The sequence below is a fragment of the Betta splendens genome, chromosome 19, assembly GCF_900634795.4.
Source record: "Betta splendens chromosome 19, fBetSpl5.4, whole genome shotgun sequence".
NCBI lineage: Eukaryota > Metazoa > Chordata > Actinopteri > Anabantiformes > Osphronemidae > Betta > Betta splendens.
In genome coordinates this window covers 2375234-2393506 of record NC_040898.2, presented here as the reverse complement: position 1 = coordinate 2393506, position 18273 = coordinate 2375234, and the positions used below count along the sequence as shown (strand labels likewise).

Sequence of the window (18273 nt, the reverse complement as noted above, 5' to 3'; positions counted from 1 at the left end):
CCTTATCCTCTGGGACACCCGGAGATCATATTCAGAGATTTCCAGCCGCTGGAATCTTATTTCGGGCTCATTAAGACAACGTTGTATCCTCCCCGCGGCCTGTTTTTTCCTGTGTTTCCTTACAGATCTGGCAAAGGGCGCCTAGTGTTTACTCTATGCAGAAGTTGTGCTGAGCTGAACCGTCAGGACGGCCCGTGACCACAGCGACGCGGAGCGCGCTCTGACAGGAGTCTGGCCTTCCCCCGAGATTCTGAAGGCACTGGAGAAGGGTTACAGAGTAGCGGAGGTCATAGAAGTGTGGCATTTCATAGAGCAGAGTACCTCTCTCTTTAAAGAATACATCTCAACCTTTCTCAAGGGGAAGCAGGAAGCCAGCGGCTATCCTGTGGATGCTACGGATGCAGAGAGCAGGCAAAAATACATCGATGACCATGCCAAAAATCGGGATCGTCTTGGATCCGGCGAATATTGTGTTAAACCCTGCTAAAAGACAAGTAGCAAAATTATGCCTAAACAGTTTCTGGGGGAAGCTGAGTCAGAGGTGTAATTTAGTTCAGACTGAAATAGTGGAAAGGCCCGAATATTTTTTCAGGCTGCTGTTTTCAGGAGACAGGGAGGTAAAGTATTTTACTTTTCTAAACGAGAGGGTGGCATTGATTCAACACTGCAGCAGCGAGCGGGTCGTAGCTCGTCCCAATCGGTCAGACAACGTATTTGTCGCCGCTTTGACCACCTGTTACGCCCGGCTGAAATTGTACAGCTGCCTGGAGGGGCAGGTTAAAAACCTGGTGGACAACTATATTGAAACGGGCGAGAGCGGGATCCTGACGGCTCCTCAATACAACATTGCCCGCGACAAAAAGACCTTTGATTTAAGAAAAGTCTCGGTCGACAAGAAATTCAGAGTGGTGTTTGACAAGCGCCTGCTGCTTCCCGGAGGGTCCAGCGTCCCTTTTGGTTATTAGTGCCATGCAGGAGGTGGAGGAGCGATTTCTCCCGGGCCTGAAAGCCCCGTTCCCCCGCCTTATAGCGGGGCCCTAGTGGTGCGGGTAAAACGTTTTTTGTGAAAAGTTTTTTGGAGAATTGTAAACATGTAACCGATAATGTGCCTGATATCATTGTGTGGATATATACATCTTTTCAACCCATGTACAAGTAATTGCAAAGGATGAATAAAGGAATAAAAATTATGGAAGAATTGCCTGATTCTTTCAACGACGAGACGCTGTTTCCGCGAGGGCAGAGTCATTTACTCATTTTGGACAATGTGTTGTTTCAAGCTCTGGAGCACCCTAAAGTGGTTAAAATCTTTACCCAATACAGACATCATCGAAACATGTCTGTTATGTTTTTAACTCAAAATGTTTTTCAAAAGGGTAAACACGGGCGAACGCTGAGTCTAAACAGCACGCACATTATTTTATTTTATTTATTTATTTTTTTTTACATTTTTTTTTTTTTTTTACATTATTTTATTTAAAAATCCCCGCAATAAACTGCAAACGGCGAAGCTGGCTCAGCAGATATTTCCGGGGTAGAAGGCGTATTTTATGGAAAGTTTTGAAGACGCCACCAGGCAGCCGCACGGGTATTTACTGGTTGACCTGACGGCCGGCTGCCCAGATGACTTCAGGCTGAGGACGGGTGTGCTGCCCCACTAGCGCGCCTGTGTCTAGCAAGAAAATGTCTGAATGTATCAGACGAAATCTCACACTCCTAAAAGTACTAGTTTCCAGCCCACCGAGGCAGCGCCGACCACTATTGGCCGTCTGCTCGCCCGATCTGGTTAAAATCATTTGCGAGCTAGCGTTTAACCTCCTCAAAGGCAACATCGCGCTGTCCAGCAATCAGTACAACAAGCTAAAACGACAGTTGCGCAGCCTCCAAATCCTGGCCGATAAACGCACCGCTTTAGCAAAAAAGAGAGTGCTTATACAAAAAGGTTGGTTTCTGTTTCCGATCCTGGGTCAGCTGGTGAGCGGCCTGATACCGGCCCCTCGCTAAGTGGTTTCACAGGCCGCCGCTAGATGGCCTCCAGAAAAATGTATCTGGTCTCCCAGCAACAGCCGAAGGGGGGCAGCAGTGACATCAGAGACAGGGCAGAGGGCGACTTGGACAAGCAAATGAGAGTCGTTTTAGAGCAGAAAAATTTAGCCCCCGACGAAAAGATTAAAAAAAAGTCGGGGGGCCGACAGAAAAAAAAGAAGACGAGGGCGCGTTATTCCCGTACAAATTCAATACATTCTGATAGGATAAGCCTCTGGCCCTGTGGAACAGAAAGTACGCACAGTGCTCCCCACAGACGACGGATAACGGGTGCTGCAGCTGTCTATTGTGATAATAAACGGCTTTAGAGTCCTTCTCCAGAAATTATAAAATAGTTTTAGGGCAGTAGGGGCAGTCCGGCGCTAGCCCGTAGCTGTCAAAGAACGCGGCATCTCCGCTCTCTTCAAGAATCAGCGCGAGCCAATGCTCTCCGGGCAGGTACCGCGGATGGGTGTTCACTATAATATAGGAGGGTCTCGTAAACACATGCAGCGACAGCTCGTCAGAGCCCACACTCCTTGGAACGCGTCGCCCAGTAGGGGCCGCATAATGGTTTCCAGTTGAACGCTGTTCATCCCCTCTAATAAAAATTGACTAAAACGTTCCTTTTTTAATCAATCTCGAGAATGGAATCGTAACAGGTGTAGACCACTAGCGTAGTCGTCTGCGCTATAGCCGTTCTAAAGTGCATCTCCAGGCGCAAGGTGCCTGTCTAGACCGGAGGCAGAGCTCCGCCCTCCTCCTCCGGGGCCACGTTGAACGCGTAAAGCGTATAATTCTGCTCATAATCTCTTCTATTAAAACACAGAGGCTGGTCTTTTAGGTGCCGTCCGGTAGCGGTGATTAGGCTATAATACTCTCTGATTGTTACGAGCGAGGGGCAAACTAGACCGAACGGTTACTATAGTTAAAACGAGGGTCAAACTAGACTGAACGAGATTCTAATACACGCTCTTAGAGCGGGGAGAACTACGGCTCTCACGGAGCCGGGAGGAGAACGCGCTCACACTGAGCGGAGGCTTCAGGCGCCACGCCCGACGCGCTTCCAGCACACAGCTCTCTGTGTAATCCCTCACACCGACACCTGGCCGCAACCGGCAGACCAGGTCGCAGGGAACACAAGAGAGGGTGGAGACCCCAAATGCACGACCCAAACACAGAAGGTGACATTAACGGTTTATTTAAATACAACATAAATTCTTTGCACAGCAGGACTCAGTTCAACACAAAGGAAGAACTAAAAATCACTGCATTGCAGGAAAACGATTAACAACCTAAACTCACTACCTAAACTAAACGCTCCGTACACTGAACCAGCGGCGTCCTCCTTGGACCATCGCGACGAACAGGAACCAGCGGCGTCTTCCATGGGCCACCGCGACGAACAGGAACCAGCGGCGTCCTCCTTGGACCACCGCGACGAACAGGAACCAGCGGCGTCCTCCTTGGACCACCGCGACGAACAGGAACCAGCGACGTCCTCCTTGGACCACCGCGACGAACAGGAACCAGCGGCGTCCTCCTTGGACCACCGCGACGAACAGGAACCTCAAGGGTCAAACGAGGCTTGGCGACAGGAACCTTACGTGGAGCTGCCCTCGGGGAAACAAGAAGCAGCCCCACCCTCAGAGAAGCGCCCTTCTTGGAGGGCAGACGTGGAGCCGGAACCGGAGCCAGAGACGAAACCAGACGAGGAGCCGGAGCCAGAGACGAAACCAGACTTGGAGCCGGAACCGGAGACGAAACCAGACGCGGACGTGGAGCCGGAACCGGAGACGAAACCAGACGTGGATGTGGAGCCGGAACCGGAGACGAAACCAGACGTGGAGTCGGAACCGGACCACCCTCAGGAACAGACGTGGCCTTCTCCAGACCACCAGGAACGGCCGTGGTCATCTCCAGACCACCAGGAACGGACGTGGTCTCCACCAGACCACCAGGAACGGACGTGGTCTCCACCAGACCACCAGGAACGGACGTGGTCTCCACCAGACCACCAGGAACGGACGTGGTCTCCACCAGACCACCAGGAACGGATATGGTCGAACGTGGCTTAATTGTCCGTTTAAAATCCACCGTTCCATCACCCTGTCCCTTCAGCTCCTTCCATATACTCCGAGCCTCGGAGGGAGAGAGACAAACAGCTCCGGGCACGGTCTCCATCTGAGTGACGGGAGCCGTGGGCGGAGCTACGGCAGAAACCGCTGCCGGTTGAGAGTCTGTTGGCGCCCCTGAATAAAAATAGGCCACCGCTGTTCTGGCCGCTGCCAAAAATCCAGACCGCAGTGCTGGATCCCCCTGTGATGGCGGGCGTCCGGCCCACTGGGCAGCCAACTGGGCAGCCAACTCCTCCCGTAGCGCGGGGAACCACGTGACCAATTTCGGAACTCCCGGAATTGCGTGGAACTGCGGCACGACAACGATTAAATCGTCCAATCGATTTAATCCGTACAGCCGGCCTCATGGAGCCGGCGATGTGCACGCAGCCCTGACATGCTCACAAAACAGCCCCCAGAAGCGAGGGTTGATCTGCTCTGAAGCAATCGAAGCCATGTGGACACTCCGGTGCAAAAACGAAACAAAACACAGAGCAAAAACAAAAGCACGCACACAAAACACAGACAAGCTAACACGGACTAAACACTTAGCTGGCTAGCTAACCTAAACCAAACACGAACTAAACACAAACTATGGGTCGGCTGGGATCTGGATGGCTGGTCTGTTCTGTTACGAGCGAGGGGCAAACTAGACCGAACGGTTACTATAGTTAAAACGAGGGTCAAACTAGACTGAACGAGATTCTAATACACGCTCTTAGAGCGGGGAGAACTACGGCTCTCACGGAGCCGGGAGGAGAACGCGCTCACACTGAGCGGAGGCTTCAGGCGCCACGCCCGACGCGCTTCCAGCACACAGCTCTCTGTGTAATCCCTCACACCGACACCTGGCCGCAACCGGCAGACCAGGTCGCAGGGAACACAAGAGAGGGTGGAGACCCCAAATGCACGACCCAAACACAGAAGGTGACATTAACGGTTTATTTAAATACAACATAAATTCTCTGCACAGCAGGACTCAGTTCAACACAAAGGAAGAACTAAAAATCACTGCATTGCAGGAAAACGATTAACAACCTAAACTCACTACCTAAACTAAACGCTCCGTACACTGCGGGCAAAAATCCTAAACCTGAAACATAAGACCTAAACATGAAACATAAGACACTCACAAAACTTACGTGGTGGGACAGGACATAAACAAAACCAAAAACTCCTTGGCATCACAAACTCTCCTCAACGTAACAAAGGGGTAGCATCCAGCTACACCAAGCGTACAGACCAGCAATGTGTCAAACAAAAAACATCCCTTAAATACAAGACAAGACAGGTGAACCCAATCAAACTAATACAGGAAACACAAGACAGGAAACAAGGACACAAAACCAAAAGGGTGAAACCAGGCTGCCCCTGGTGGCGTGGTAGCCGAGTCACAACACTGATAGAGAAGCCGTGCTCAAAATCAGGCTGCAGCGCTTTTCCCAGAACCTGTCTGCTGTCTCTGCATAAGGCTAAAAATTCTAGGTTGGCGTGAATAAACCTGAAAGGGTTCATAGTACTCCGCCCCGTAAAAGCCTTGTGGTTAACCAGCCCTATAACCACATATTTTGGTAGAGTGCCCAGAAAAAGATTTTCCTGCGTGCATATTCTGGAATTGACTGGAATAGAGAATGTTTTAACATTGACGCGCGAGAGTGAGAGCGAGTTGCCCTTGGTCAGTGCGGATGAGTGTCCTATCCGCACGGCGGGGGACACGGTCACTTGTTCTTTACAAACAGAGAAGCGCCCAGCACATGCAGCCTAAAATCAGCGTTTGCCGCGTGCATCAGGCAAAAGGCGTTGCTGGATCTTGTGAGTTTAACTCTTAAATCGACAGAATTTAAGAGCAGCCTCTCGCAGAAAAAGATATCCGCGTGTAGGGGGCCCAGGAGATGGAATTTGCGCGACTGAGCGCTGAACCTTGCCCTCGTAACAAAGTCGCTGTTTTGCCCGTTATTCACCACGTGAGAGTCCATGACACCTGCCGTGTCCTGATAAAACAGGCCGGCGCTGAACTGACTTTTCAGAGATTCTGGAGAGTAATTCAGCAAAGCCTTAATCAGGGATCTGTAAGCGTGAGTGGCGCTTGACTGGGAGATCAGCCGATCCCCCAGAGTCATGTCGCATTTGCTAAATATTGTATTCAGAGGGTAGTTGATGATGTCCACGTCCGCGCCCGCCGCTAAATCAGTTTCGTCCGCGTTTGTAATTTTCAGCCTTAAAAACAGCAGCGTGTCATTCAGATCCAAGTAACGCTCCCCCTCCGACGCTACATAAAATTCAATAGGACCGTCGTCTGTGATGGAGGAGATTGGAGAAATCTCCACATATAGTTTGTCCTCTATGCTCAGTTGTGAAAACGGACAAGAAAACAAATCCAACTCTGACATGACGCATTCCGACGACTTCTCGTGTAACAGAGCCATGCTGATTAGAAAATATCCCCGCTCTTTACAGCAGACCTCCGCTTTTTACACCCGCACGGGAGGACTGAATTTTTATTATGAGCGGGTCTTCTTTTGGAGACTCCCGGTAGACGCTGCCCGGGGGGCGTTTCCTGGCTCTACGGGCTAAAACCATAATACCGGAGCCCTCCTGCGGCTCTTCAGACCGGCCGCCGGTGAACCTCCTTACAGCTTTCCTCATGGCGTTGGTGGCTATGTTTTTAGTGGCCGCTGCTAGATGGGGCTTGGCCACGCTAAATCCCCTTTTTACCAGAGGCATTACAAAACGAAAACATTGAGCATTGCCGTACGCAAATTTGACGGGATTGTTTTGATTGTTTTTAATTTCCACGTAGACATTCTCTATATGATGCTTGGACAGCGGCAGGTAGTGCGGAGGATTGAAAGTCTTTGTGATGACGTCTCTGTATTGACCCTCGACCGTCACGCAGCGCAGGAGAGGAGCGAACGAGTCACCAACCACCTAGTGCCTCACTATATCTGTATAACAGTATAAATGGTAAAATCTGCACTTTAAATCAGCCGGATGCGACAGTTGTATTCCAGGCCCCGTAGAAATCCACGCATCCTTCTCCACACCCAGCGCGTAGCACACAGGCTCAGAAAACTGAGTTCATAGCGCCCACTGCCGTTCCATGCAAAGTAATGCGTGTGTGTTCATACCCTAGATCAACTTCCATTTTAAGCCTTTTAAACCTGTTGTTTAGCTTCCTCATAAGACTCTCTCTAACGTAAGACCCGTATCCAAAAAACTCTCGATTCACCTTGTGGTTTGCCTCGGCATAGGTGGCGCGGTGCTCCGGGTTCTCTGAGGGTTCTGAAATACCTCTAAAGCATTTTCAGACGTCACCTGAACAGGCTTCATTTTAATACTGTAGTGATACACGTTATTGTAGCTTTTGACAATCTGCTGCAAAACCTCCACATATCTCAGGGTGTATTTACCCGTAAAGTAACGGTACAGTTTATATTTTAAGGTTTTATTGTAGCGCTCCACGACTGATGCTTTGACTTCGCTGGATGTGCTGAAATGCGTGATTTCTTGTTTTTTCATCAGAGCCTTAAATAGCTTGTTGTAAGACTATTTTCCCTGATCCGTCTGAACACGTTTAGGGATTCCACTCTCTAGGGGAGGAGGGGGTGGTGTGATCTAATTAGTGCTGTGGATTGGTCACTCTGTCTGAAAAGAGTCTCTCTATTGTTATGCTCATCTAAGCTTAATAAGAAGATTCAAATGCTCTTTTTTTAATTTAAAACAGCTCCTGAAGCAGCCTGACTGACACACACTACATCTGAATAAGTATGGCCAAATTTATAGAATGAGAATTTAAGAATCTCATTAGGTACATTTGTAAAGTCCAATTCAACCTAATACACCCAGTAACTGATAAACCTCCAGAAGGTAGTTTGGCAGCTGTGGCAGGATGAGCTGCCGTTGCTTATCTATGATTAAAAAAAGTAACAACATTTAACGCTGACATAAACTCAACTTTTCAAGTTCTCTCAACTCTAGTTGACTGTTTAAACAGACTATTGTCTGTCTGTTTGTCTGTGTGCCCTAGCAAACAGTGTAGAACTGACCTTATCAGATCTATGTCTTGTTCTCAGAACTGTGCCTATACTTGGTATTTGACCCTAACTATACAGGTCTGATACCTGCAAGAGTAAACATATGTATTTATCGTAGCTTTATGGTCTAATTTATTTGTAGCACTTCGACATTCGTTTAAAATATGCAGTGCATTTTAAAATGAAAATATTATTATTATTATTTATTAGCTTTATTGTAAACACAATTTTAATTGCACAATTTGGACTGGCGATGATTTGCGCTTCTTCCATAATAATCATGGATAATCAAGGAAAAAACTGCAGTTCACAGATGTTATTCAGAGACGGTTTGATAAAGATTCAGTGTGTTTTTCAACTGAACTGTCAGCCAAGGTAAGTGCATTATCAAATGAATGCGCCTGTCAGTGGGGAAGACATCAACTCTATTCAGTCGCTGCTGCTGTCTCCTCCCCAGTTCACACACCTAAAGCGTCCAAACCAATGAATGCGTTTCCAGATTGACCGGTGATGCCGCACGGGTTGCTCTCAGTGACAGCAGCTGTTTGAAACAAGGAAAAGCGAGTTAGCTGTCCTTGTCGATGATTTGACAATGTTTTATCGTCTGTAAACGATCTGAACAGTTTTTATAGTTTTACAAGGCGTAATATGACGTATATGATCGTTGCTCGTATTCCATATAAAAGAGAACGAGGACTGAATAGGTATGCTGTTAATTGCTACTATCTTCTGTCAATAAAATAAAAAATGTTAAACCCCCGAGTCCTGACTTTTATGTCTTCTTTGGATTAAAAAACAAATGTTAAATGTTCTCAAATAATATAATATTGCCGCCCTCCGTGGCTCCCAGTGTTTTTTTTTTCATTGAAAATGTGGGTGTTACCAGTGGCCGACCCCTGGTCTAAATCATCCTTTTTCACTTTTTTAAACTGTAGTAGTGTAACCTTAGTTAGTATTCCTTTTTATTTTTTGATTTTATGTTTGGAAAAACGTGGCATTTCAGCTACTGTGATTTTATTTTTAATTAACATTAGTTTCTCTAAGGGCATCAGCCTTACTCCAGCTCTTTGTGCTGATCAGTGGAGGTTCCTGCCTGTTCCATGACAACAGCACAGCTGCAGCAGATAAGGGTTTGATCTCAGTAGCACTTTGACTTACAAGTCAAACTCCTAATGCTCACAGCAGCCCCATGCATATTACTGATGAGTTCATTGCACTTTTGATTCCCCATAAGGGCAGGTGTAGACATTAAGCTTTTTAAAACTACCTGGTCTTTGTAATAGTTTAGGGGGTGTTTTTAATGAATTAATTCAACATTACAGCATTATACAATATATGCAAATTAATAGCACAATGCATTGTGGGTGATGCACCATAACAGAACATTGTGTTAATAGGAGTGATTCTTGCAATGAATAATGAACAATTTTTGGATTAGGCTTTTCATGTTGACATAAGAGACTAATCTAATCTATTTTATTTTTATTTAAATTGTTTTTTGTTACAATACGAAGTTACTGGACTTACTGGGGGCTGTGGTCCTGACTACTTTGCCATGACAGCCAACCCAAACAACCACGTTCTGTGTTACCGGCGTGTCCAGACACATTAACAGGTCCTCCGGTTTTAAAATGTTCTAAAACGACTCGTTTTCTCGTCTCAGCTTTTATTCTCGAGGGGGAAATCAAACCATTAGAACGTACACGGACCCGACACAGTTCTTAAACACGAGGACAAACTGTATAAAGGCAGCAGCAACATCAGCAATTGATAACAAACACTAGCACATATTGACAACATCATCCAAGTCATCTTCCTATGAATAAGTGGCTCCTCTGCACCATCATTGGAACGTCACATCACTGTCTGCTTTAGATGGTGACGCCACTTCCCCGACTTCCAACTTGTTGCCTGCATTTGAAAGCATACATTTCTGGTTAAGCTCTATCTGGACACAACATCTGTCATTCGGGTTCTTACGTTTTATTTAGAGTCAGAGCAAACTATAGGTCATTGCATTCTGAGTAAATTTTAAGAGTTTGGTTTCTCCACCAACTTAAAAGCTACCATAATGAGAGAACGACTTATTTTTTTGTTCTCAAAACGAAAGATCAGGTTTAAATCCAACTCTTTGCCTTGTGTCGAAAAAACAACAACACTTGAATTCCGTTTGTCGCTCCAGAGAGGATGAAACGTAAAATCCAGTTTTTGTATTTTTTCCTCATGATCAACAAACCAGAAGACAAGTACAGATTTACATATAAAATATATTTATAACACAGATTGATGAATAAATATAGATTCCTATTTTATGTTATTATACTTATATTGTCGTATTGGATTGGCTGGAAGAGGGACTGTGTCTCTCGACTGGCCTGGGGACTGTGTAAAAACATCAGCAGTTTCGGCAATTGACAACAAACACTAGCGCGCACTGGTAAGCAAAGACGCATAATAATCTATAATATTTAAAAATGAACTACTCTACATTAAATGATACAATACCATTACATCGTTTTTTGTGCTTAATGTGCAGACACAGATCGAAATGAACAGTCGGACCTCATATCTTTGCGCCACCTGGTGGTGAAAACGAATGAGGTCGGGCCGATGGGGTGGGTGCCGCTCCGCTCGTGTAGGGGTGGTGGACTGGGGGCGGGCCCCACTCTGGGCGCGAGGGCATCTCCTGGCAGGCTCCCTACGGACCGTGGGTCCTCGGGCTCTACTCTTTCAGGCCGACCCGTTTTCCGACCGGGGCACGATGATCGTCTGCTTGGGTGGTCTCTTTTCTGCTGACCCCCAACAAGTGCTGGCCTTGTGCTGCAGGCCGGTGTGGTGCCAGGGGATGAGGTCTGGCCGATGGGGTGGGCCCCGCTCCGCTCGTGTAGGGTTGGTGGACTGGGGGCGGGCCCCACTCTGGGCGCGGGGGCATCTCCTGGCGGGCTCCCTACGGACCGTGGGTCCTCGGGCTCTACTCTTTCAGGCCAACCCTGCCGCCGGGGGGAGTGTTTGCCCCTGGTTCTCATGGGGCGAAAAGCGTTGACCCCCAGTGGCCCACTCTGGCCTCGGGCGCTGTCTCTGTGGCTGCTGCAGCTCTGCCTGGGGGGCTCTGTGTCGGCGGCTTGGGTCGCAACACCTGCTCTCCTGGAACTGAAGGTGTGTGGGCTCCCCGGCTGCTAGGATTCTTTCCTCTGCTTGCTGGATGGGCGTAGTGGCCGAGCCCCTCACATCACCCTGGCTTCCACAAGTGGCATTGTTCATGCACCAACGTCTGCCTCACCCTTTGGGTGAATAATATCAAGCTACAGCCTTACTAACCTTGTAGTGGGACACTTTCCAAATCCAACTGTAAGTATTACTGATACTTATCACTACCAATATCAATAATGTGTGAATATGGAAATTGTGGTGTTGTATGTCATGACTTTTATTAAGTAGTATGGGATATGTATATTGTGATGGCTCTCAAGCCAGAAGTGTTAAAGGTATTAAAAAAAAAAAAAAAAAAAAACTTTGGAGTGAGCGCTCCGCACATTGGTCTCGGGAAAATAGTTGGAGTGAGCGCTCTTGTTGCTCGTGTTTTAGTAAATATCTTTTTGTGGAGGTAAGCTAGGTTAACGGGGAGGAGAAACAAACGGTAGCTCATGCAAATGTTTAAGGCAGTTTTACAATGCTGGAACTTTGGTTGCGTATGTCTTTGTGAGTATGAACGAGCATAAATTGTACAACCTTTTGGCATGCAACGCTATCGTATGTAATTGTTAATTAAACAATTTCTGTACGTTTCAGTTACAATGTCATAAAGCTGGGAACTTCAAACGAGAAACGCAAGCCTTGTGTGGAGTCCTTAGTTTATTTGTTAGCTGGCTGTCTAGCAGCACATGGTAGACGCGTTGTGAGGACAGCACATATATGTATGTATGAGTATGTGCACATACCTTAACACTATTATTGTTATGAGTATTAATCTCCAAGGTAAACCACAGTGCAAAAGTTGTTTAGTTATGAATGTGTTAGCCTAAGGTACATCCCTGTTTCTCATTTATTTTGCTCTGATTGTTTACTTAACAGATTTGCTTGGTTTCAGCAGCTGGTTGCACCCCTTACAACCCCCCCCCCCAACCTCCCGCATACACACCCTAAAGCAGAAACTTAACCTGTCCACCAACACAGCAACATCACACATATTTTGGATTAGCTAAATAAACCATTAAATAAACCATAAATCAAGAAGAGTATATATATTCTATATATACTCCTCTTGTTAAAGCAAAGCTGTCCATCACAATATGGCATTCAGCCTAAGATATGCTGCTTGCTAAACTGCTGGACAGAACAAAAAAAAAGTCTGAGCAGAGTAGATATTTTAGAGGATCAGTAATTGCTGTGCTGTTGTTGTTTTTCATTTCCTGCTGTAATCGTGCTATTCACACAAGCAACACTAAGCAAGCACGTGTCTATACCACTGATAAAGCCCCAAGTGGATATGAGAGGTGTATAATGGAGTTGCTGTAATCTGTGATTTTGCTTGCTTTATTGTTGTGCTGTGCTATTGTTCTCTCTCTACTTTTATCTATCTAATAACTAACACACACACACACACACACACACACACACACACACACACACACACACACATCACCTAAGGTAACACACACACAGTTGAACACTCAGATGAACACGCCATTTTATAATGTATTATTTTCTGATAAGGTATTGTAGATATTGGACTTTATATTATTTGTTTAATAAAAGTGATCATAATTTAATTGATAGCTGTCTGTGATTATTCGTATGTGGTTATGGCTTATGGCACTGGTAAATTCAGTCGGCTATAGTAAGTAATTCACCCTTTAATTTAATGTAAACACAATTGTGACTGTATTGGCATTTGCAAATTGGTTATTAGTCCCTGGTAGCAACCTGTGAATAAATCAATTCATTCATTCATTCAATTAATAATTATGAATTAGTGTTTCACTTTCCAAATGACAGACAATTGCCATGGATAGTTATAAATATTTAAGACAATAACTATCATTTGTGAAATTGTAAATATAATTGGTATCTCCACTCAGGAGCTATAATCCCAATTATTATGTGGCTCTTTACATATCCTCAAGGTAATTGCATGGTATATGGCTTGCTATAATCTAAATTACTGAAATATGTTCATTAGCGTTACTGTGTAGCAATGACATTAAATGTGTAGATATACCAAAAATACAGGAGAAATACCTCTAGGAGATCCTTGACAAGAGGAGTCCATCTAGAGAGCTGGTAGGTCTGCTCACTGATTCGTTCTTTACGATCAGGCTTCTTGGTTTTCTTGGCAGTGCCCTACAAAACAAAATATACTTATTATTCATACTATCAATTATGATGTGCCTAAAATAATAACAAAAATAAATATTTGCTGCATTTGTGACTAGAGAGTTTGCAATCGTTAAGGGGAAAATGAATTCTCCAGGATATCAAAAAGGTCTTGATGGAAGGTACACAACATTCAAGATTCAAAAAACTTTATTAATCCCAGAGGGAAATTATTTTGCACACTTTGATCATTGTCACAGATGGAGATACACACAAAAAGGTAGGGATATTAAAATTATGAATGCTAACACATCTACACGCACTCACATCAAGTCTAATTGCTATTGTCTAATTACATCTAATAACTAGCTAAAATTTTATTATACATATATTATTATTATATCATTGCATGGAAGAAGATCAACCATCACAGAGAGAGGAAAAGTTGTACAGTGGCGGTGGCGTTCTGTGGAACACCTAATACTGATCAGCCTCTGGCTGAAGGTGCTCCTCTGTTCAGCCAGCACACTGTGTAGGGGGTGGGAGATGTTGTCTGGGATAAAGAGTAGTTTGACCAGCATCCTCCTCTCAGCTACAGCATGTAGGGGGTCCAGCTCCACCCCCAGAACAGAACCAGCCCTCTTGATCAGTTTGTCCAGTCTGTTACTGTCTGCTACATTCATGCTGCTGTCCCAGCAGACCACAGCATAAAACACAACACTGGCCACCACAGACTCATAGAACATCCTCAGCATGGTGCTGCAGACATTAAAGGACCTGAGCCTCCTCAGGAAGTACATCCTGCTCTGAGCCTTCTTGTACACAGCTGAGGAGTTCTTTTCCCAGTCCAGTTTATTGTCAAAGTACACTTCCAGGTATTTGTACTCGGTCACGACCTCCACCTCTTAATTTTTAATAAAAACTCTATCACCATCTCCTTAGTTTTACTGATGTTCATTTGGAGGTGGTTCTGTCCACACCAGTCTACAAAGCTGTTCACCATTCTCTGATACTCTCTGACATCACCACCCTAGATACATCCTACAATGGTACAGTCATCAGAGAACTTCTGGAGATGATAGGACTCTGAGTTGTACCTGAAGTCAGAGATGTACAGTCTGAAGAGGAAGGGAGACAGGACTGTCCCTTGTGGAGCACCTGTGCTGCAGACCAGAGTTCTGCAGGTGGACATACTGGGGGCAGTTGGTGAGGTAGTCCATCATCCATGAGATAAGGGGGGGTTAAACTTGCATGTCTTTTAGTTTCTCTCCCAGGAGCACAGGCTGAATGGTGTTGAATGCACTGGAGAAATCAAAGAACAAGATCCTCAGAGGCAGCAGGCTTGTCCAGGTGGTTGTAGATGCTATGGAGCAGATGTATGATGACATCATCCACTCCTAGATGGGGTTGATATGCAAACTGGAGGAGGTCGACTCAGGGTTTGATCAGAGAACGCATGGAGTCCAGGCTCAGCCTCTCAAAAGCCTTAATGACGTGAGAGGTCAGACCCATGGGTCTGTAGTCAATGAGGACTCTGGGACATGGTGACTTTTTCTACCCAAGAGAAACTCTCTCCAGCTGCAGGCTCAGGTTGAAGATGTGTTGGAGAAAACCACGAAGCTGGGGAGTGCAGACTTCCAGCACCCTTGGGCTGATTCCATCAGGTCCGGAAAAATTTGTTCAGCTTCTTTCTTACCTGATCTACTGTGATTGTGTGTAAGGTGGGGGTGGATGAGCCCTGTGGGTAATGTGCAGGGGAGTCTATCATGGGCAGCGGGGGGTTTAGAGGCCCACCTGAAATCTGTTATGAAGTTCGTTGGCCCTGTCCACAGACCCCTCGGTCACCTGGCTGCCAGACTTGTAGCCAGTGATGGCCCCTCCTCACTACCCTAGTGTTGTTGTTTAGAAGTCTGTGTTCCAGTTTCTTCCTGTGAGCTTCCTTTCCCTTTTATCAGGTACATAGATGTCCACGCAAAAATTAATATAATCTGAGATGCAGTCTGTCAGTCCATCAATGTCCTCTCCATGAGGTTCACAGAGAGCCTCCCAGTCAGTGTCTTTAAAGCAGCTCGGCAGAGCAACGCGGTCCTCATTTGTCCACCTTTTTTACAGTTTTAATGGTGGCAGGCCACCTTTGAACCTGAGGTGTGTATTGTGGCAGCAGATTAATCAAATTGTGATCCGACTTTCCTGGGGGGGGGCATCCTTAACATTAGCATAGATGTAAACAGCGACCATCACATGTCCAGAATGGCACCACTTATTGTTAATAAGTGAATAAATATGGCCTTCCCCCCCTCTTCGTATCTTCCTGGCCCCCACTCTCTGTCTAAGCGCACAGCACTGCGCATCTCCTCTCTTGCTAGAGCTGTCAGTTCATCCATTTTATTATCCAGTCCCATTGCCCATAATCAGTGAAGGGGGACACAGCTTTAATCTTTTCACCTTCTCTTTGCGCAGTGCCTTTCTTCTGTCTTTATTCCCCCCACAAACTTTTTTTCCTCCTCTGCAACCCCTCGTTTTTCTCCTTATTTCTTTGGGGAAGCTTAAGAGTTTTTAGCATATCCTTAGATTCCTTAGGATCTTAGCTTTAATTTGAGCCATTGTTTATTTGTGTTGATATATAAATAGAGTATATCTATTCTCAGTGCATGAATAAATCATTCATTATTCAGGAACCATATATGCCACCCACCTGAAAGTCAGTGCTGTACAAAAGGCTAGCTTATTGTCTCGATCTAGCAATGTATTTCATAGGGCAAATACTAACAAATATAGTATTATATAACATAATATAACTATAAAAAAACAAAGACATTTCATATTTCCTTAAGACTGATTATTATGAAAAACTATACTCCTGTCAGGGCAGCTTACCTCATAGATAATCGGAATGCCCATGTGGGCCATGTTAGAAATGATGTCACTGTCTTCTGGTGGAATGTTGGCATGCTGAAGGAGCTTACAAAGATTCTCCTCAGTAACTCCTGGCACACAAAGAGACACACACAGCATAATTTGGCACCGTGTATAAGTAAAAAAAAATACTAAGCAAAAGAAACCATGGTCCAAACATGATGTATGTATATACATGTATATGTAGATATACAGTATTTATATAGCTGAATTGGTAAAGTCGGCAGGACTTGCACACGGGGGGACCTCGGTTCGAATCCCTGTCAGGGCAGGAGTGAGCATCCAGTGTGGGTCCTTGGGCAAGAACCTTCAAGCTACTGACTACCTCATATGATGATGAGAGACAATGAAGCAAATGGCTCAGATAGTGGCTCAGACTAACAGGTCTGCGTCGGGTGTTGGGGAACCAGAGCACCGTGGCGAGAAGTGGGCTACTTGAATAAGAAAGAAATGGCTGAGATGGTCAGAGGGGACATTTCATCATCTCCCCAACTGGAAATTGGATATGAAGCCTCAATGAGCACAGACATTGAGGATTATGGCGAGATTGAGCAGGCCATCAGACGTTGCATGGACACATCTCATGGAAATTGTGAATGCAGCATTGAGAGCAATCCCTACCACAACAATCACTGAAAGCAATGAGCTGATATACACTTAAGCATTAGGGATCCTGGAGGTGCTTGGCTATAAGAGGAACCATGGAAAAACAATACCCACCGTGGAAACGAAGGTCTCCTCCTTGAACCGCCGCCTTATTGTGGTGGAGGAATTTGTGTGCCCGAATGACCCCGGGAGCTATGTTGTCGGGGGCTAAATGCTGGTAGGGTCTACCAGCATTTAGCCCCCCTCCCAAGGCAAACAGGTCCTGGGTGATGGGTCAGACTAAGAGCGGTTCACAAACCCCCTATGTAAAGCAGGTGAACAAGGACCGAGACGTTGCTCGGTATGGCGCAGCCAGGGCCCCCCCTGGAGCCAGGCCCGGGGTTGGGGCTCGTATGCGAGCGCCTGCCTATTCCCACGGGGCTCGAAGGAGCGATGTGGGACCGTCCTCAGGTGTACCCACCATCCGCAGGAGGAACCGTAGGGGGCCGGTGCAAAGTGGATTGGGCAGCAGTCGAAGGCGGGAGCCTAAGCGACCCAATCCCTGGATAACCAATCTGGCTATTGGGACATGGAATGTCACGTAACTGGGGGGAAAGGAGCCTGGGCTTGTGCAAGAGGTCGAGCAGTACCTGCTAGAAATAGTCGGGCTCACCTCCACACATAGCCTGGGCTCTGGAACGGAACTCCTTGAGAGGGGCTGGACCCCCTTCTACTCTGGAGTTGCCTTCGGTGAGAGGCAGCGGTGTGCTGGAGCTGCAGCTGGTGTGGGCTTGCTCATAGCTCCCCAGCTTAGCCGCCATGTGTTGGAGTTTTCCCCGGTGGACGAGAGGGTCGCTTTTCTGCGTCTTCGGGAGGGGGATAGGTCACTCACGGTCATTTGTGCGTACGGAGAACCCAGCCTTCTTGGGGTCTCTGGAGGAAGTGTTGGAAAGCGCTCCAACTGGGGACCCCATCATTCTTCTGGGAGATTTCAATGCCCACGTGGGTAATGACAGTGACACCTGGAGAGGCGTGATTGCGAGGAACAGCCTCCCTGATCTGAACCCAAATGGTGTTATGTTATTAGACTTCTGTGCTAGGCCCAGTTTGGCCATAACAAACACCATGGTCAAACATAAGGGTGTCCATCGGTGCACATTGCACCAGGACAGGTCCAAGTGGACCATGTTCCCCGCCTCCATTGTTAACGCGGCTTTTCGGAGCAGTGGACGCAGGGTCTCTGGTGCCTGTCATCGTGGTAATCCCCAAACCCGGTGGTGGAC

The 18273-nt window shown here is 46.5% G+C and overlaps 1 protein-coding gene across 9 annotated transcripts in view; it reads right to left on the bottom strand.

The window, feature by feature from the left end:
* Nucleotides 1-18273, bottom strand: part of stxbp1b (syntaxin binding protein 1b) — a 160048-nt gene that overhangs the window by 38762 nt on the left and 103013 nt on the right. For 8 of the 9 annotated variants that reach the window (XM_055504157.1, XM_055504163.1, XM_055504162.1 and 5 more), the window contains 2 exons: nt 16367-16476; nt 13415-13516 (listed from right to left, as the gene is read on the bottom strand). In XM_055504157.1, the coding sequence (XP_055360132.1) occupies nt 13415-13516; nt 16367-16476 (212 nt within the window). Of the gene's footprint in view, nt 1-9026; nt 10088-13414; nt 13517-16366; nt 16477-18273 lie in introns of those variants that run through there. The other variant, XM_055504161.1, reaches the window with a different exon arrangement.